The sequence below is a fragment of the Perca flavescens genome, chromosome 22 (assembly GCF_004354835.1).
Source record: "Perca flavescens isolate YP-PL-M2 chromosome 22, PFLA_1.0, whole genome shotgun sequence".
Classification (NCBI taxonomy): domain Eukaryota; kingdom Metazoa; phylum Chordata; class Actinopteri; order Perciformes; family Percidae; genus Perca; species Perca flavescens.
In genome coordinates, this window is record NC_041352.1 from 3,246,225 (window position 1) to 3,267,465 (window position 21,241).

Genomic DNA, 21,241 nt, shown 5'->3' on the forward strand with positions numbered 1-21,241 from the left:
GATCAACCGTGTAATTTAATAAGGGGAAGCAACTGAGCAACTCTCATATGAATGAACAGGGCACTGCCTCCAACGCTGTCTCCAGGTTTTATTATACATCCATGCCTCAAACATCCCTGTGGTGTTTCTGTACTGTGCTGTAAGTTCTTGTTAATTAGGAGTAGACACTAATATATCTGCAAAAAGATAACATTAACAGATTTATTTGCCTGGCTGATTACAGTTTTTCTCGATTGCTTAAACACATTTCTTGAAACTATGCCTCGTATTCTCAAAACAGTAAACACAAATCCATAACGTCTCAACCAATTGACCTAACATCCTATTTTCAGGTCAAAATTAAGCACTATATCAAAACCATTAACTCTTGCTGAAAAACCAAACTTTTTTATATATTAATGAACGTCCGTTACATTCAAGCCGTCGCCAAATGAGTTGCTACAAAGCTAACGTCTAACGTCCCGTCCGTTGGCTGTGTGGCTTAGTTGTTTGATTTAGAGCCCGCTTGAAACGCTACGTGACAAACCCTATGGAGCGTACCACGGGGCCACTACGTGACAAACCCTATGGAGCGTACCACGTGTGTGCATATTCCGACAGAGTAACAGTGTAAGTGAAGTAGATAGACACAACTAAAAAGAACAAATCAGAAAAGAGAAAAGTTGTGTCCTGTTCTCTTTATTTATTTATTTTATACTGTCCAACCAGTAAAACATGTCCTGTTCTGTAGACATGGTCCTTATTTATTTATTCATGTTGTTGGACCAGTCCAATATGACGAATATGATGATGAGTTGAAATAAAGTTTGTGTTGTAAGAAAACTTGATAATTTGTTATAAATCTATTTTAATGTGTTTTCCCGTAACTTTTGTAATTTTACATATGTTTTAAAAATATCTAAATTAATATCGATATCGCAATATTCACAATTGATATCGCAATATCACATTTTGTCAATATCGTGCAACCCAAGTGTCCGGTGAGTATCCTGCGCAGAAACTCGAGTGAAGATAATGACCTCTTCTGAAGAGTCCATCATGTTTTTTTTAATCCTCCTTGTCCTCCTTGGCTACTAGCAACTGTGTGTGTTAGGGGCGGTGCGCGATCACAGAAGGCTTGTACCATGTGGACGCGCCGAGAGTGTTGTTGTCATCACTTAGAATTCCTCATGGGGGAGACAGAAACTACACATTATAGCTTTAAATGAAGTTATTTAATGGATGGGATGGGTAATTGAATGTAATTCCATCAGTTTGAAGAGAAGGTAAACCTACAATAACTTTATCATATTAACTAATAAAGGGGATAAATCACCCAGGTACTCTTGTGTGTATGTATCCATACTATGGCTGCTGCCATATGTGTCTGTGAGCAGCAGCTTGTGTGTTCTTTTCCAACTCATGAATAATTGAGTGGCTGGTGTAAATGGAGACCCCATTAAGTCTTTCCACTTTGTTTCCTGTGTGTACCCACAAAATGGTCTCTTTATACCCGAGAACTGCTGACCCGGCTGTGGCACTGAGGGACACAGGTTAGACCAGGGTCACTACCTTGATAAGAGTTTTAGATGTTACAGAAGTCATCTGAACTAAATAATTGGTTACTACAGTGTGCAGTTTAAATTTCATTTATGTCAACAAATGGGAGCAGTCATGAGACAAATCATGGAATTGGAAAGAGGGAGGAAAAACCTTATGCTGCAAAAATGCGGTTTAACTTTTCAAATTTAAAAGGCCTTGAAATCATATATATGAGGACTGCTAGCTTAATGGTCCATTTATGGTAAATCTGATCAATACTGCACCAGGTGTCAGTGGAAAGCAGACACTTAACACCACAAATCCCCCCCAAAATCTCCTCCCTCAACTCAACAGTCTAGTATTACATATGAGCCTGTGTTAAAGCTATAGTGTGTAGTTACTGTCTCCCCCATGAGGAATTCTAAGTAATGACAACAAAACTGTTGCCGCGTCCACATGATACAAGCCTTCTTTGACTGACTTGAACCATGATTGACTCTTCAGAAGAGGTCATTATCTTCACTCTAGTTTCTGTGCGGGAAAGTCGCCGGATGCCACAATCTTCTGAACATAGAGAGAGTTGTGTGGAGCTGATGGTCTTAATTAGCTTTGTAGCTTTGTAGCTCATTTGGCAATGCCTTAAATGTAACGGACGTTCATTAATATAACAAAATTACACACTAAAGCTTTAATTGATACTCACACATTCATATGATTTGTTCTACTATACATGTTTAAAATATGATTATATGATTGATCCCAAATTTAGTACAACATAGGCCTATATTAAGAATTTGAGGGTCCCTTGATGGTCTGAATTTGGCATATCCTGCATAGTGTAGTATTAGTATTAATAGTAGTATTATTGGTTCTGGATCAGTGTATAACCCTCCATTTCAATCCATTTCAAATGTTGCTCCAGAGCCAAAGTCCAGCAATGGTGAATGGTTCCAGCAATCCTACTGCTCCAAATAAGTGACAAAATAACACCAACATGTTCCTATTTACATGTTGTGATTTGTAGAGTGACAGCGTGTACAAAAAACAACGTAACATGAGACACAGCTGTCTTCTAACTGTAAACAAACCGGGAACTATATTCTCAGGCAAAAGAATATAGTACTTGGGTGGAGTGATGTGTTCGCAGCAAGCCTGTCTGAGGATATAGTTCCCGGTTTGTTTACTGTTAGAAGATGGCTGTGTCTCATGTTACGTTGTTTTTTGTACACGCTGTGACTCTACAAATCACAACATGTAAATAGGAACATGTTTGTGTTATTTTGTCACTTTTGTCACAATTGGGAGCAGTAGGCTAGTTGGAACCAGTTACCTGCAGGATCTGTGCTAGGCTAAGCTAATGCTGGAACCGTCAGACAGCGTTACAGCACGCACGGAGATGAGAAGGGTATGTATCGACTTGTCTTACTCTGGGGGTTACGGTGAAGCTAAATTCCCAATAAGTCGCCGTGTTCCTTTAAAACACTGGAATTGTACAGTCACTACTACAAATACCTAATATTAAAGGACTCAGATCAGAAGATGACCTTTGACCTCATTGGATACTGTGAGTGGTTTTGGTCTGGTGTTCACAGACTCGTTATTACGGATCCCAAGTACGTTCTAGGCAAGTCCTGCCCTACGAAGCAGCTCGATTGGTTGGGGTTAGGCATTGACCTTGAGTGGTTAAGGTTAGGATAGCCGATTGGTCAGGGGATAGGACCTGAACAAATCGGGTTACGTTACCTTGCGTAAGCATGGACGCCTGTCCAGTAGTAGTGTGTGAAATGCTTGAATTGAAGGGAGGGTCTTGCCTAGAAGTTGCGTGGGTTCCATAATAACGCTTCACAGACAGCTGCTAGTTGAGTCCTGTCTTTAGGGTGTCCCAGCAGAGATCCTAAGGTGCTGTATGGTTTGTGGTAAGTGCAGACTCCTTTATGACATCTTTCTTTTATGACCTTGTGACCTTTTATGATCTTTGAGTTGTTTCAGATTTAAAAAATGCGGGCGTCACTCTTATAGGCGTGGGCGTTTCCATCCCTGTCCAGTATATAATGTACAGGGTCAAGACAGCAAAAAATGTCTTACTGCCCAAAAACACAATGTAAAAACACAGATTAAGTTATGCTAACATGACATTTCAATTCTAAAGCATGTCACCCAGTATTAAAAAAAACTTTCTATTGACTTCCCCCTGTTTGGCTCAGCATCCTGATACTTAGTACTTATTTACTTGCTTTTAAAATGGATGTTTATGGAAAATTGTCATTAAGGACCATAGACTGTAAAAATAATGGACGTAGCAGCAGTAACGTCATCCATTGGTTTGTGGACTGCTGTTTTGAAGCCTCGAGTTTGGCAATATGGCCGTCACCATCTTGGTTTTTTAAAAATGTGACATGAAGATTTCTGACGCGAGGGTGGAGCTGGGGAGGATGTTGCGGCCAAGCCAGGGTTGTTTATGGTTGCTATGGCGCTGAGCTAAGCTATACGCTAAAAAGGGAAAGTTGCCGATTGTCAACCCTTCTGAAGCGAGTCATCCAGTTGTTTTACCGGCGGGTCATCGCCGACATCCGGGAACTGCTGCCTTTTATCTAGATGGACGGCAGACTTATGTTACGAGCTAACACTAGGAGTAGCTGGGTAGCTTGGTTGGCAGAACGCTGACCAAGACATTTTTAGCCGATCATAATGTTCCAATTAACTTTGATGAAGTGAAAACATACAGTGAGAGGGAAAACAGCCAAAAACAAGTTCAGGTCTATTTTAATGTCCACAGTGCCGTGGTTAGCATTGCTAAGCCTCTGTTCTGATTGAAAGGTTGGTTTGTAGCCACGCCTTAAATCATCCCCTGCTTTATCGTTTATTAAAATGAATGGGACCTTAATTTACTAAATGAACATCATGCTGTGTTGAAGAAGACTTGAAACTAGCAAATGAGACCATAAACTCATTATGAAACTTATACTGAGGTAATGAATCAAGTAAGAAGTAGTGTCATTTTCTCTCATAGACTTCTACAGAAACAGACTTCTTTTTGGAGCCAGTGGAAATGAGATAGAATGCAGGGCATTAGGGCACTTCCACATTGGCTTCACTTTTAAGACCCAGAAGCGTCGTCCATTATTTTACAGTCTCTGTTTAGGACCAAAGGGTGTTTTTTAATCTCCAGTTCTGACTTTGGCCACTATGCCAAAATCACCTCACAGCTTAGTGCTGTTCCTGGTCTTGGATAAGACCTCTCAGCTTCCCTTGAATTTTTATTTAACATCAGCTGCTCTGCAGAGCAGTTCCAGTTTTTCTTTGTAGAGCTTTGGTATACCCCCCCCCTTACCCCCAGCATAGAGATCAGGTTCCGCATCCTCCTCTCTGCTGAGATGCAAGACTGTAGGCGACAATTGGGGGGATGACCTCAGAGAGAAGGCAGAGGGAGGGGCGGGGGCAGGCAGCAGTGGCAATGGGGGGAGCAGTGGTAGACAGAAGGAGAGGAAAGTGAGAAAGGAGTAGTTGTTGGTCTGCCAACACTATCCACTGCCAGGCAGAGGTAAGCTGTGTGTGTGTGTGTGTGTGTGGCTGGCTTTTGAGTGTTGTAAAGTATCAGCATGACTAATTGATGCTGGCCAGATGTCAGTCACTTGCTAATGTGTCTGTAAACCTACACAAAGAAAACATCAGATCAGTTTTATTTGGGGTGGAGTAGAAGTCAGGTTCAGTACCGGGTGTGGTGAAGGTAAAGGCTCTGTCACAGCCGGTGCAGAAGAACGAGGAGTATTCTGTCTTGGAGAAGAAAGAGATTAGCCTTGGTGGTGTGCAATATACAGTATGTGTGTTCATTCAAACTGTGTGTATGTGGGTGTGTGTATGTGTGAACTCAGTGGAGCCCTGCTGGGACAATAGCCAGCTGTTCCCGGGGCCCTGACACACCAGCACCCACGTCCACATTCCCTCCGTGCTGGGTGTGGGTGGCGTCTCCAGGCCGTCAGGAGGAAACACTGGCTCTGTGGAGCCTTAGGCTGCCGGGGCAACAGTTGAAAGGCAGAGAGAGAGAGAAAGAAGAGCGAGAAAAGGGTGTGGAAGATGGAAACCTAGGTCAAAGACTCATCTGAAGGTATCCTGTGTGTGTGTGTGTGTGTGTGTGTGTGTGTGTGTGTGTGTGTGTGTGTGTGTGTGTGTGTGTGTGTGTGTGTGTGTGTGTGTGTGTGTGTGTGTGTGTGTGTGTGTGTGTGTGTGTGTGTGTGTCATGTATAGCAAGTGTTGTTTCTAGTACGAGAATAGTAAGTTTATTGTGAGGTCATAGTTTCTTAAAATGGCACTTTTTTGTGCTCCTAAAGGACAACAGCGATGTCCAAGGTAAATGTCCCACTGGGACAATTAAGTATTATCTTAATTCAAATGGACACTTATGGTCTACAGCAGTTAAACCAAAACATAAACATATTGGCATACCTGGCAATTGAACAAACAAGTGATGTTGTCATATTTCCTGAGAAGACACAGGTGTCATGAATTAATATATTAACATTCCATAACACCAAACTAAGGATTTTGTTTTTATCTGTGTGGTCATCCAATTTGACTTGTTATTCACTGAGCTGTGTATAGTGATTAATCTGAGGAGATTTACTTATTATTACTTTAAGGATTCATCCAGTTCAGGTTGCCTGTTGGTTTTGGTGCTGAACTACAACTGACTGTGTACGCCGAGACCAGAGAGTGTGTTTGTGCGTAGAAGGGTTTACTTTACAAGCTTGTGTGTGTTTGGGTTGTCTTAACTCCGTCTGGGACTTACGCAGCCCTCTGAGGTCACACTCAGTTCATCTTCAAGGGCCGTACCACTGCAGTTTTCCATGAATGGTTTCTCCCTGCAAGAAAGTAGACTTCTATTTACCAAATGCTGTCATTTGGCTATAAACCCGAGTGCTGGGCGGATGGATTAACTGTTGTTTGTCGAGAAATAGTTCCGATCTGATGAATCTGTGAATGATCAGAGCAGCTGAAAAGATCCGATAATGTGACATATTTCATTTGTTTCACACACCTGGTTGTTCTGCTGAACTGTTTCCCAGTTGCTGCTGCTGAGTTTTCTTCCAATGTAGTCAGGAATAATCAGAAATATATGTTCCAGTTGGAAGTATGTTTTTGTTGGCACAGGGGTTTCCTGAAGCAGCAGCACTTGTACTGGGGGGCCAGAAGGGCTTCGGCGACAGCGATCGCCAATACAAAAACCCAGGCGTGGAAGGCGTGAACGGTATTGTCGAAGAACTTTCCGTTGCCTTGAATTGGATGACACTTAATCCAATTTGTGTTCATTAGCAAATTATATATAATTTCAGCGTTATTTTCGTAATGCAACTGCAAACTCACTGCACAAGAAATGCCATTTGCCATTGCAGGAACTTAACAACCTGCAACCTGGGGTTTCTCAAAATTTGAACTAAGCCTTGTGAGGCTTTGGTACGAGGTTCTTCTTGCTTTTACTACTGTGTTTTCAAAACCGCAACATTTTAAATACACATCATTAGTATAGATTTACATGTATTTCCAAGTCTTCCTGAAAATAATACTTGCATGTCCCTATTTGAACTGCAATAGTTGCTGGTTGCTTTAATCATCCCTTCTCCCTATTCTTGCTGCGAAGAGTTGCCTTCCAGAAGTAATTTTAATGTAAGTGTTGGGGGACGAAGTCCACTGTCATGTATAAAAATGCGCACTTAAGTTCGGCTCAAGCCAATATGAGGCTCCAGCAGTCTGAGTTACTCCTCTTTGGGTGCAACGATATTTTTTGTTCTAAATGTCATCCTAATGTTTCCCTGGACACTGTTTCCTTGCTGTGTAGCAGTTGTAAAACTAACACAAAGGAGGGATTTTGATCGGCTTTATATAAGCCGTTACCTTAAAATATGCCCGGATCGGCCCTTATACTTTCCTTTGGATTGGCTCCCTAGTTTTCTGGCTCGAAAGGCACAGTAAATAATTTAAAATCATGAAAAAATATAGAAATGCAGTGAATGTCAAAAAATGCCCCACTGTGTTATCTGAAAGTCTTCAGTATGCATGTTGGTACAGACCAGCGGTGAAGTAAGAACTTCTATTTTTCATTTAAGTGAGTTGTTGGTTCTGTAGAGCATCTCAGTTTTTGTGAGTCATCTTTGTGCTCAGGCAGAAGTGCAGGGTCCACATGCTACAGGGAATAATAACATGGACCATGGGCATGCTTGGATAACCGTGGTAAAGAGTCGTAGTGCTGGGCCTCAATCAGCAAGTCCATTATCTGCTTGAAAGGGAGCTTTGCTAAACCTTTAAGCTTCTTAAGACACTCACCTCTAATTAATTATCAGGAAATAACACTGGCCACTCTGTGAATGGAGCATGTATGGATAAACCAATGGTTGGCGTGCTTTTGGTTTGGTCCCGCCCTTTGGACTGAGGTGGGGTCAGGTTTAGGTGTTAGTTCAGGTATTACTGTTTTAACCGATGCTTCTCTCATCAGAATGGTCCAATCACCTGGGCCACATGGACTCTGCGGATTCGGATTTTCCGCAGATTTTCCGCATTTAAAAAACATTTTAAATTAAACTCAGAATGTTGACTCATCTCCACTATAAGCAGAAAAACTGTCTGCAAAATTCCGCATATTTTCATTCTGGTTAAAACAAACAACGCAGTTTTGATTTGGGCCTGGTCATTACTGTGGTCATCACTGATATGTACACTAATGATATACAGTACATGAACTTGTTGGAGCAATGGCCCAATTTGAGTCCACATCCTAAATTTACTTTTTTGTCCCTTTGTCTGAAATGTGAGGGATAAATAGCAGAGCTGCAAAGGTTTATCTCTGTACATTTTCATTGTACAAATGATGATTGGTTAAAAGAAACCCAATTTACTGATATTGATACTTTGAAAATGGGTCAAATTTGACCTGAGAACAACAGGAGGGTTAAGTAAAATAAGTTGTTTTATTGCTTCTCAGTTCATTCTTGACCTTAACCAACAGCAGTTGACAAAGCATATTTCACTCAAAGTTCACTGAGATCCAAAACAAGTAACACCCTACTTGAGAGGACATAGTGTTGTCAACTTATGTTTTCTTTTATCTTTGGATAAGATGGATGTCTCCAGATGCTCTTAAAATGTGGCCCACAGTTTTAAATGTAATATTTCCCTACTATGCCACTACTTTTTCTGGTTTAATTTGAAGTTAGAAGTCTACTAATGGCACGTTTTCTTTAATTCAAAATCTTGCAGGAATCTTTATTTTAGACCACAAAGAGAGTATGGCAGTTTGATGGACAATTTATATTTATAGGTCTTGTGGTCTTGTGCAGACCATGCTACGGTTTATTCTCATGAATAGCGGCATGATCATACAACTAGAGCTGTAACAATTCCAAATGTTGGTGTACAATTAATTGTCTCAGAAATAATTGCGTTTAACAATATAATTGTCTCTTTCAGTCCAAATAAATTAATAAAAACTAAATAAAAAAGTAACATATATATATATATATTAGGGCTGGGCAACGATTAAAAGTTTTAATCTATATAATAATAATGATTTCCCTGATTAATCGCATTGCTATACGCAAAATCCAATAATGAATTCAAAAGTAGTGTATAGCGCAATTTTATTTTAAATGTTCTGCCATATGAACGAAAGTGCCATAACATTTGTTCTGCAAACACTTATCAGCATTTTGTTTATACAGTAGCAGTTAAATAAAATATTTAGTGTAAATCTCAACTTAAACAATGTAATCAAAGCAAATCCAAAATTAAAGGTTATTGCCACTACCAGGGCATTAATGTTATCCTGTTTGTTATATATATATATATATATATATATATATATATATATATATATATATATATATATATATATATATATATATATATATATATAAAATCAAACTGCCCACAAAATCCTGAGCCACAATCATAACATTAAAACAACAAAATCTCAGCAATTTCTGAGATAACAGCAGAATATGAATTTCTTTTATCAGGGACTATGGTCTATGTTCAGTACCAAATGTCTCTGTTAGAGGGAGGTGAAGCACAAACGTTTCAGCATAATGTCTCTCCTCTGTTTTCATTACAGTCAGAGCATGTGAATGCAGTGCCCACTGCTCATCCATATAATGCACTGTAACTCCGAGGTAATTATAGTTACCCAGTGATGTCCAGTAGTCCCCAGTGAGAGCAACACGTTGTAAAGTTGTCGCTGTTGTGGTCCTCTCCTTTTCATAACAACTCGTGTATTCTTCTTGTGATGGTGCGTCTTAAGGGAATCTCATACCTGCCGTCATTTGTTGCGATTCTCACATTGTTTATCAGACCGACGTCCTCCACAACACTAATGGGCCTGCAGTCTGTAGCTATCCACTTCACTATGGCATTTGTTAGCTTCTCTTGCCTTTGTTTATCTATACTTCTCCCACACACTGCATCTAACGTAGTCTGCCAAAGCCTCGCGCCATTGTTTGTTTCGTTGGATGATTTGCTGGTATCAACTCTGTGTATGCATTTAGGTGATATTTCAGACTGGAAGTACTCCGGTGATAAGAAAATTCAGCTTTGCAGTGGTTACAAATAACTTTGGTTCTGTCGACTGCGCCGTCTGGAAGAACTTTAAAATGAAAATGGCCATGTAAAAGTTCTGTACCCTTCCCCATGTTTTTGGTTTGTTTATCCGCCAGTTCTTTTCTTTTCCGGTTCCTGTAAGCGTGGCAGCAGTCAGCACAGGCTTTTACAAAATAAAAGCCTGTGAGCAGCAGACTTTTACAATAATAAAATAAATAAATAAAAAATGCGTTAATGCGCGATAAAATAATTGTCGGTGTTAATTAATTAATTAATTAACGTGATAATAACGCGTTAACTTTCCCAGCCCTAATATATATATATATATATATATATATATATATATACACACACAAATTAAAGTTTTGAATGAATTCCAGCATACATCTTTTGGTAATATCACTGTCATGACCCAGATCATGTACTGTAGTAACACAAGTACACAGCCTATGAAGTTTTATTATCATAAAACATTCTATTGTTTTTCTAAAATTAACATACAATTGACAAAACCATCAGCAGTCATAGCCCGTAGGACCTTAGCTAAAGGTTAAACAAATAAATGACTACTTTAAAAATATTGCAATTGGACAATTATGTAATATTTGTTACAGGCCTACTTTCAACCCATGGTGCTATTTGTTTTCCTAATGTGAAATACGGTTGTGTAATAAGGTTGCGTGTCCTTGAGAGGGAGTTGAGTTGTCATGCACCCTGCACTGCCCAAAGTTGCAGCACTGTATTTATAGCAGGGCTTCTTAATGTCTTCCCTTGTTATTGAGACACAGAGATCACTGTGTACCTGCTGTTTGAGGTTGGATTAAGTCCTTGCTGCTGTAGAAGAACCAAATCTTGAACATGCAGTGACAAGGGAAGTTGTGCTTCTTCCTGGGCGTACAGTTATCTGGCTCCAAGGCTTTATGTAAAGGCCAGTCACTGCAGGTAGATGGGGGGTAAAAAACAGGGGTGCATCTGTCGTTTAAGACTCTGAGATCTTAGCTGGCAAGATTGACGATCATGGAAGATAAACACAAAGACAAAGGAAGAAGAGTGCAGAGGGAAGCTCCGGGCATGTAGTATCAGGAAAGAGGAGACCCTGCGACTGTGTGTATGAACTGTGTGGTTATGTATGTGGGACGCCATGGGAACAGTGCTGAGCTGGTTTGCTGCTCGCCTGTGTGCTCTGGTGCTGGCTACAGCTGATGCATTCAAGCGCCGGAGAGTAAGTAAGACTGACATTGTAGGATTTTATCAAAGGATTGTGCATGTACCAGAGACACTTTGAACTACATGTATAAGTAGCAACAATATGGATATATCTTCTTGTTTGTTTTGACCCGTGGTCAAAGTTTTTTTGCAATAAATCTTTGGTTCAAACTGACTATGTTGTTACTGTAATTTGATTGGTGCGATATCTGTAGGTGGGCTCTAAAATGGTTCATGAGATGCTTTAATTCAACAACTTAACAAGCAGTTAATAGGCAATTGTTGTTTCCCACCTTAGAAGTCCATACTCCATGACTCTGTACTAGGGCTGTTGGAACAGATTTTTATTCATTTATTTTATTGTTTTGACAAATATAGTTTGAATATTAAAAATGTGTTGAATATATATTATATTAAAATATGGGTGGCTAACGTCAGCGAATCTCACCCTTCTCGCCTTGGCCTACCAGCATGTGAAAACAAAATGCTTTTGTCACATCTGATGAACAATCAAGTTAGCGTAGTAAGCAACACAAGGCATTATGGGATTTTAGAGGCACAGAGCTACAGTTGAGACCAAGTAGTAGAGACGGAGTGACAGATTACAGCTGGCAATCAAAAGATGGATGGGGAATACTTTTTTAACATGAAATACAAATCTTCCAGCTGACGGAGGACTCCACTTTCTTAGTAAAATACAAACTTAGCTTAAACTAATGCTGCTAATGGTAGATGTGAAGCATTAAATCAACCCTCACTGGCTAAACAGTATGCTATTATCTATCTATCTATCTATCTATCTATCTATCTACCCATCCATCCATCTTGACAGTTTAGCAGCTTAGTCATCTGATGCCATAGGAACTTGTCACTCAAAGGGTCGAGGCTAAGCAGCTGTTTCCACATATGTTCTAAAACAATATAATTCTCCTTTGAAAAATGAAAAAATAATAACCACAATAGCTAAAATATAATTTATAATTCATATTTCCTTACACAAAATGAGTGGAGTCATGAGAATTCAAATTCTAATTTGACTTGAAAAAAAACAACTAATTTGCCTTACAAATTACTGAAATTATTTATTTGCTAACTTTGATAGTGGGATGTTTGAACAGTTTATACTACTAGAAGTGACTTCAGACAGATGGGTACTTTTAAATATGTTATATATTTAGGACTAGCTCACCCTCTTCTTCTTTACTGTCTCCACAGCCCCAGGAAGCCCTTGAACATCCCTCCCACCTCTGTGAAGGATTAGGCTTAGAGGAGGGGGATTTGGGTGCTGACTCCCTGGAATGGCGTGAGAGAGGCACAGGAGGGGGGGACACATCTGATGACTATTTTGACTCCCGCTCTTGGCACCAGGACACCCTGTCAGATTTTGGTCTGGACAGAGAGGACTCTCTGGATGCCCTGCTGGGACTAGACGGCGCCTACCTTGGTCGGCGAAGAACCGGCAGCACTTTCTGCACTGGGCAGAGAAAAGCCCGACGTAGAGAGTCAGTGACAGCCAAGGACGACCACAGAGATACCACAGAGACTTATGTTGGACGATTTGGATGTAGCAGGAGGAGGAAAAGCCCAGAGAACCGAGTGGACCCTAACATTCCCTCAAAGCTCAGCACTAGAGACCTGCGTGTAGTTCAGATTCGACCCCATCCAAGTACAGAGGAACTAAAACGGGACTCGTGCCAAGAAAACTCCAGTTTACAGGCCGTTTGCACAGAAACTCAAGTCAAGGGCAGCACGGAGCCATACAGTTTACATGTACAAAGCCAACACAACACAGACACCTTTGACAAAAAGGTAAATAGTCCACCAGACACTCAGGAAGTGACGTTGCATGCACAACCTGCAGAAAGCAACACCAGCAGACTGAATGAATCTACAGACTCCGAAACATGCGTGATACATGTAGACACCACAGAGGACAAAAAGCTACAACAGCAAATCACATGTGAACATAACACAAGGTTACAGACAGGGAGCACAGATAGAGAAAGTGAAGAGAAGACAGACAGAGTAAGAGTAGAAATCTGTAATGTTCAGGATGTAGAAGCAAAGAATGTTGAACATCTCAGCACTTACTCTCTAGAGTTTAACCCAAGTTTAAATAGATGCAATAGAGACTGTAATAAAAGACATGACAGACAGAGAGAAAATTTAGAACACCAGGACATAATCTATGAAGACAAAGACATACAGGCTCTAAAAGTGCACAAGGACAGACGGGACTTGTGCAAGAGTGTTGGGATATATTGTAATAGCTCACATCACACAACAGAGACTCGTTATAAAGACGACCCACGCATAGCTAATACACATTTTACTGATCTAATAAATGCACAAACAGCTGACGGTACTCGTACACCAGCGCCCTCTGAATCTGAGACAAAACACACAGACTCTCAGTTAATTACAGACATTTTTGTAGCAGGCCCAAACATCACAGAAGCACATGGCGCAAAGACAAATAGCATACCACATCACACAAAGTCAGCTAAGCTCAGAGAAACACTCGACACGGTCAATATATTGGCACACAAGGTGGATATTTGCTGTTCACAAACTCTATGTGAAGCGAGCTCCAACAAAGGACGGTCAGAGATCCACCCTCAGGTTTGTACAATTGAGACAAAGCCCCAGGATAAGGCAGGGGTGTCGGGTGTCTGCTTCCAGACGGAGCAGTTTGGGTGTGTTGGTACTACAACGGAGGGGACCACACCACCTGGGAGAGTAAATGAAATATGTTCCTCCATCACGTTTTCCACAGAGACCGCATCCTCTTTTCTATTAGATACCTGCTCCACTGTTCCGAAGGTTTCTACACTAGCCTCACCTGTCCCGTTGGCAGACTCGGACAGGGAGGAGCTCGCTGAGAGGCACCCAGATCAAACACAGCCACAAAGCGCAAGGTTACAAACATGGCAAGTTTCAGGTCAAACCCAGGGTTTAATCCCTAATCACTTGGATCAGGGGGGTGCTACCGTAGAAATACTCAGTCATAGGCAGTTCCATTCTGTGGACAAGCTTTCAGAGAGGGCACAGTCAGGCTCTGTAGGACCAGGACCTGACTCAATTCAAATCCAATCTGACACTGGTAAGGATTCTGGGAACCATTTGCCTCATCGCCAATTCTCAAATAATCTGCTGCTTGTTTCTGGCAACCAAGGAGCAGAGGATACCTCCCCTCTGTTATCAGAGAACTTTGGAGGAGAGAGGAGGAGGGAAGGATCACCCTGCTCTCTTCTCCGAAAAAACCAGGAACAGGAGGTGGAGGGCAGTTGTGTTTATCATCAACAGGAAGAAATTGTGGAAGCAGTAAGCAAAGTCAATGTCTTACAGTCACAACTTGGCACAACAAAGCTTTCTGAGCACATAGAGCTGGGAGTAGTTCCAAAAGAAATTGCCAGTGATCCAGATGCCTACTTTACTCAGCATGTGCCTAGTAGGATAGGAATAACATCCCCCTGTCCTGCTGCTGCTGCTGAGTCCATTCAGGACAGTAGCAGAGAACACCCAGGCATAGCTCAAAGGGCCAGTTCTCTGACAAACGTACAATCTGCTGTCAGCGCAATTCCTAGTAATTGTAAGCAAGTTCAGCTGGTCCTAAAGATCCCTAAGCCTCCATGTAGCCTGAACGCCCCTTTTTCTCTGCTCTCAGACTCCAACAATAACACCAAGGCCAGTATAAACGGGGTGGGAAGAGGGGAGGGTTTAGGTTGTTTCTCACAGGAAGTCCGGAGCAACTACGAACGGAATAAGAGTATCGTTTGTCCTGTGTTTGAACCATCAACAAATGTGACCTCTGACCCCTTGGAAGATGTAGACAAGCCCCAGGAAGATTCTGAGTTGTTCCTGTCTTCACTGGACCAGGGAGCCAACTGCAGCAGTGAGGACACTGAACATGTGCTAGGGGAAAACAGTGATAGCCACAGCCATTTAAGCCTTGCTCATGCAGACGAGCTAGAAGAACTGAAGACAGAGAAGATTATTGAGGATAAAACTGTCGTAAGTCTAAGGTTCAACTGCTCTGACCTAGAAAGAAATGAATGCCTTCAATCTTTAGTGTCACGTTCAGAGAGCAGAGGCCTATTAATGGACAGTGAATTTAAAGCGAGAGAAGGGTACTATTGTAGCCGAACAGAGGATCACAGCTTACCTAACAGAAGAAGAGGCAACATATCAGAATTATTTGAGGAATATACACTGGCTGAAGGGTGTAGAGACCCCACGCAGGTCAGATCGACAGCTCCACAGCAGGAGGTGAGGGTAGTAAGGTACTCGCACCCTGATGTTAGCCTCAATCTGCTTGCTGTCAGTAGTTTAGAGCCAATTTTGGAGACTGAGCGTTCACTGGAAAGTTATGGCACAACAGAGGATGATTTAAAAATTGAAGCAAAGCTAGAATATGAAGTCATGAGGCCTGTTGAGGACATTGGGGGGGATATTGCTAACCTTTCAGGGGACATCTCCAGCCCCAAGAGTCCACACCAGCAGCCTGAACAGGAAGAAGAATCTCTGACAACTGCTGAGTTCGAACCTGAGGTCAACCCAGCAACACCTGCTCTATGTGGTAGTGACGAAAAGCACTCTAGACCTACGACTGTTGCCTATGATGCTGTTTCTTACACCTCAGCTAGCAGCAACTGCGATGAGTTAGACGATCCTCACTTTGATAGTTCTGCCAGAAATGCCAACCTTGACAAAATGACCAAGAGAAGCAAAACAAAAGGCACCCAGACTGGAAATAAAGGCTCTAAGTTTTCTGTCTTTGCTAAAATGCCGTCTTTTAGGAAGGCTAAGGGCTCAAAGGGTTCCAAAAGTGAGGAGTGCCACCAGGAATCATCAGATGGGGCAGGTGAGGGCCTTCTGTCTGGGGAAGGGCCACAGAGGGACAACTCGGACGATGAGGTTTTTGTCAAAGGTAACATCATGAACCAAACCGTTGACCAAGCATTGTCCTCATTGCGTTGCGAGGTAGAAGAAGAGGACTGTGGCTTTTGCCCCTCGACTCCCGACACTCGCCATGGCCATCAGCTAGTCAGCCAAGGGAGTAGTGAGGAGGGTAACGGGGGACCCAGCCCAGACAACCCCCTCCTCAGGCAAGTCCAGTCACCTAACGGGCAGACCTACAAGAGGAGCAAGAGCAACGACAGTTTAAACATCCGCATGCGCTTTGCACAAGCACACAAGTCCATTTCCAGCCTGTTTGAGTCCCGGTCAATGGATAAGGAGAATGAGGAGCAGGCCACTGTGGGCATTAATGTGGATTCTGCTGCAGCCAAACAATCCTGGAGGAAGCTAAAAAGGGCTAAGGAGGCTGAGCTGCTGAAAAGAACTCATTCATTGCCAGATGAGGAATGTAGCAACACAGTTTCTGGCCGGGGCTGTGGAGACTTAACGTCCTCTCCACCGCTGGACAGGCTCAGCAGTCCAGGGTCACCATCCTCCCTCAGAGCCCTTCGCCACACTGATCCCATCACCAAGCGGGGAGTTCCACAAGGGAGTGGAAAGGAAAACCCCCATGGGTGTAAATCCGAGGGCCAGAGAAGAAAATGTTCACCAAACGGTGTACCTACCACACTGTGTGTGTCTGGCCTACCTCCATTTTTAGACTCTGCAGTCCCACAGCCCAATCAGACCAGTCCTGTTTCACCTTTAAGTTCCTGCTCAGTAGCCACCCTTACTCATCAGCTTTCGCCGTCCTGCACCAGGTCTCACCCAGTGGTCAGCGAGGGTTTGACTAAGAGCCCCCTACGGCCAATGAGCCCTAAACCTAACAGTCCTAGGCCAGCGGCCCAGCGTAAAATCTTTTGCTACCCTCACTCAGCAAGGACCGGTACTGTCTGCCCTATCCTTCTGGGCCAGTCGGCCAGCGTTGAGGGATTAACGGACCCCCCCGAGAGACCTAAGACCCTGAAACCCTCAGCTAGCCCTCTGGGTCTCAGCCTCAGCCCTCTGGATGCAGCCGAAGGCAGAATAGACAGCCAGTCACACATCAGCCTGTATGCCATTGGCTCTATCAACGAATTAGAGGTAAGAAAAAACAGGGACATGTGTAATATCTTTATACTGAAATTAGAATCTTTAATAAGTACACATGTTTTACCGGGTTCTTATTAAAATGTGTGCACGTGTAAATGTTGTAAATGCACTACCCTTTTGTATGTTAAATATCACTATAAAGCTATAAATAGGGCCTTGTTCAGGCCTCAATTAAGATGCCAATGGGGTTCCAGCTCCCTGGGAAAAGTGTTTCATCCCCGCCTCCAACTGACACACACTAACTCTGGCTTGCAATGAATAGGGGGTAAAAAAACCAGCACCAGTTAATCTCTTGCTCTGCAGATGATGGTGTTTGTGTTTGTGTTTGTGTGTGTGTGTGTGTGTGTGTGTGTGTGTGTGTGTGTGTGTGTGTGTGTGTGTGTGTGTGTGTGTGTGTGTGTGTGTGTGTGTGTGTGTGTGTGTCGGGGTGGTTGCCAGTGTATCTATATCTGTCAGTATCTGGGTTGGGACAGAGAACAAGTCCCTCTTTCTTTGTGGCTCTCTGTGAACCAGATGAAGAGGAGGAGAGAAAACAGCAGAGTCAACTCTTTCTCCCTCTCGGCCCCCAGCAGTGTGGTAGATTTCCATTCTGGGAGTTAGCTGGTTACCATCACACCCCCCCCCCCCCTGCCTGTTCCTACAATAGTCACAGCCAGAGCAGGATTACTTGAGGACCAGCCCCCCCTTGTGGCATCCTCCCACATGATGTTCAATTTGATAAAAAAAAAAAAAGTCCCACTGCCTTGCAATGTGATCTGGCAAAAAGTACTTCTGTTTTTAAGTTTTCCACATTTTTATATCTTTACACACCTTTATAGAGACATCAAAAGGGCAGAGACTGCTTTGTGTCCCTACATAAAGCTTAGGTTCCCTCCAGTGTTACACAGGTAATGAGAACAGCTGACTAGTGACATAACTGAGCCGCTAATGTAAATTATGTGTGTGTTTTGTCATGCCGTTGACACTTTCGCTGATACTTCTCCACTTTAAAAATACCTGAACGACCGCTCAAACAGACATAAAAAAAATGCATTTATTTTCACTGTTGATTTAGGCAGGGGCACAATGAAATCAAGGAGAAATTCAAGTGGTGGTACAAAAGAGCAGAAGAGTTCACTTCACTAAGCACGCCATGTCTCATGCATGTATCTCAGAGACGGAGAAATAGAAGTGAATCTGTTCCCTTTTTCCATTTCATTCCTTTACATATTTATTTTTCCAGTACATTTTGCTCTGTCTATTTTATGTGATTCAAATTGTAGAACCAAATGGAACCGGCTAGTTTGTAATCTGGGCAGTACAACTAATTTCTACTGGAATAAATTAAGGGAAAAAAAAGCCAGTGGAAGAAGTTTATGGGGAAAAACGCTGCATATTGGAAGAGAGTCATTAAACTAGATTCTCAATTGTTTGATTTAATTTCCTTGTGAACACTGCCACAGGTCTGAACCTTGCTGTGTGAGCAAAATTGTAAAATACACACACAATGACAACCTAGTAGCCAGGACTCTGAAACTGGATGTTGGGGTTGACTAACCAGCTGTGTTCCAGTGAATGGAAGCGCCTGTAGTACAAGATCCATCCTCATGTCAAATCATACAGACTAGGGCTGCACGATATGAGGAAAATATCTAATTGCGTTTATTTTGACTGATATTGCGATTGTGATATGATTCATGATATTGGAGGGAATGATCATTTTTGTATCATTATTCTCATTTTCATTGAAAAATATATGTATAAAAAAATGATTGACAAAGATTTTTTCTTTAGTCTGTAGGATAGGATTTGTAGGCCGGGACGTCTCTGCAGCACCACGATACTTTATTTTAGAACGGTTTGACACATATTTTGCCTTTAACAAATATTGTGCCCCCCTGCAATTTGGATATTGCACTAGTTCATATTGCGATTTCGATAAAATTGCGATTAATTACTAATTACTACTAAATAGTTTGTATTAGTAATTAAATACTAATTACTAATACAAACTAGGGCTGCATGATACGATGAAATATGTAATATGCAATAATGTTGAGTATGGCAATAACGATATTACTTGTGATAAATAAACAGATATTAAAGTGTTCTCTGTTCTGCTGCCTTCAGTGTTCTTACAACAGACTGCTTGTTGGATTCAATACCAAATGAAAGGCAATCATTTCCTTCTTTCTTTTACTGAACAAATTGAACATTTGAATATAAAAAGGCAGCACTAAAAAAGAACGACCGTTACATTTTTACCCTCGTGTTCCTGTCGACCATGCAACTTTTAGTTTTTCCTGGCTCAAAATTTAAAATTGTAACTTTTTTTCGACACTTTTTTCAGTTTTTGCCGATTAAATTTGTTTTCACTTTCTGATGTTTGACTATTTTTTTTTTCTGCGCTTTTTTTGACGTTTTAGTTTTTTCTTTCCACGTTTTTGAAGCTTTCTCCAACATTTTTGTCACTTTTATTGACGTTCTTTTGTCAAGTTTTTTCTTCAAATGCGATAAAATTGAATAAAACACCCACATTCAATTCAAAGTAGTGGACTGATCATTTATTTTACTTAATAGCGTTGTATGGAACCATCCATATTATTTCTTTTGACAATTTGGTGGAAAGAAACCGACATTTCTGATATAGAAACTTTTTGAAAATGGGTCAAATTTGACCCGAGGACAACACGAGGGTTAAAGTGCAGTTTTCTACTGATATTCTCTTTCAACTAACTCAAAAAAATTATTTTCAATATGTTGCAGACTTTGCAATAGGTTTACTATGCAAGTTGATATTGTGTTAATAATAATAAAAATATTATTATATATAATATATTGTGCAGCCCTTATACAGATACAAACACATTCCAGGTAAAAGTAGCCACAGTTGTGCACTGTACCTCAGGGACAAAATAATACTAAATTGAATTTATATAACGCTTTTCATAGACTCAAAGTCGCTTGAAAAAGTCGCAAAAAGGGGGTGGAATTAGTATAGAAAAGGTGACCGTGACTAACCCATTAACTGTGCACTCAAAAGGGTACCCAGACAGAGGGCCGACCGACCAGCCAGTCCAGAACAAGAAGGCTGTTGGGGGTGAAGTGCGAGGGGAAGGCCGCTGTGGTTCTCACTGGGCTGAGGACTGGCTGCTGGGTGGACGTGGGCCGCGATGGATGTGGCCAGCAGCGAAGGCCAAAGTTTTCGGATGACCTCTGGATTGAAGAGCAAAAGAAAAACAAACGCAAACTGGCCAGAGCCATCAGGGGGAGCCTCGGCCAACTCAACACACCGTTATCTGAAGACGTGGACAAAGTAAGATGTGGCCACGGCGCCGTGAGCCGCCAAAGCAAAAGATCCAAAACCTTGGAAGTCTTTGTGATACTCATCCTCTCCCTTCTCTGCCTCGCTTCTGAGTTTCCGTTCTTCCTGGACAGTCTGTTTTCTCTCTGGTGGCTTCTGACAGGTTTTTCTTGGATATGAAGCCTGCCATCACTTCACTTTCTGTTTCAGGCATGGCCTCCCTAATTTCCACTCATCTGCACCAATCATTCATGCATGCCCATTCATCTTGTGTTCTTTTCTTTTCAGTCGTATAGATTGAGTGATTGTCGTTTTACTGGGTTCATGTCTAGTTCATCATTTGCTGACAAATGAATGTCTGTGATAATATATAAAAGAAATCCCCTTTTATTCCCACAGACTGATGCGGGAGTCACCTTGGGGCCCATTGAAGCCTTCCGGGGGATGCCCCTCAAATCCCACTGCTTTTCTCAGAGCACCCCCATCGGTCTTGACTGCCTGGGCTGGAGAAGACACATCTACTGCTGTAAGTACCCACTCCGGTTAAGTCTCCTGCACTTATTCAGATTCACCTGGGGTTGTTGAATGGTTCCAATG

At 41.9% G+C, this 21,241-nt stretch overlaps 1 protein-coding gene across 4 annotated transcripts in view; it reads left to right on the plus strand.

Annotated features, from left to right (window-relative positions):
• Positions 1 to 21,241, plus strand: part of arhgef4 (Rho guanine nucleotide exchange factor (GEF) 4) — a 163,210-nt gene that overhangs the window by 53,689 nt on the left and 88,280 nt on the right. For 2 of the 4 annotated variants that reach the window (XM_028568830.1, XM_028568831.1), the window contains exons 3-5: positions 12,526 to 17,352; positions 20,384 to 20,656; positions 21,044 to 21,170. In XM_028568830.1, the coding sequence (XP_028424631.1) occupies positions 12,526 to 17,352; positions 20,384 to 20,656; positions 21,044 to 21,170 (5,227 nt within the window). Of the gene's footprint in view, positions 1 to 5,039; positions 5,063 to 5,556; positions 5,627 to 12,525; positions 17,353 to 20,383; positions 20,657 to 21,043; positions 21,171 to 21,241 lie in introns of those variants that run through there. The other 2 variants (XM_028568833.1, XM_028568832.1) reach the window with 2 other exon arrangements.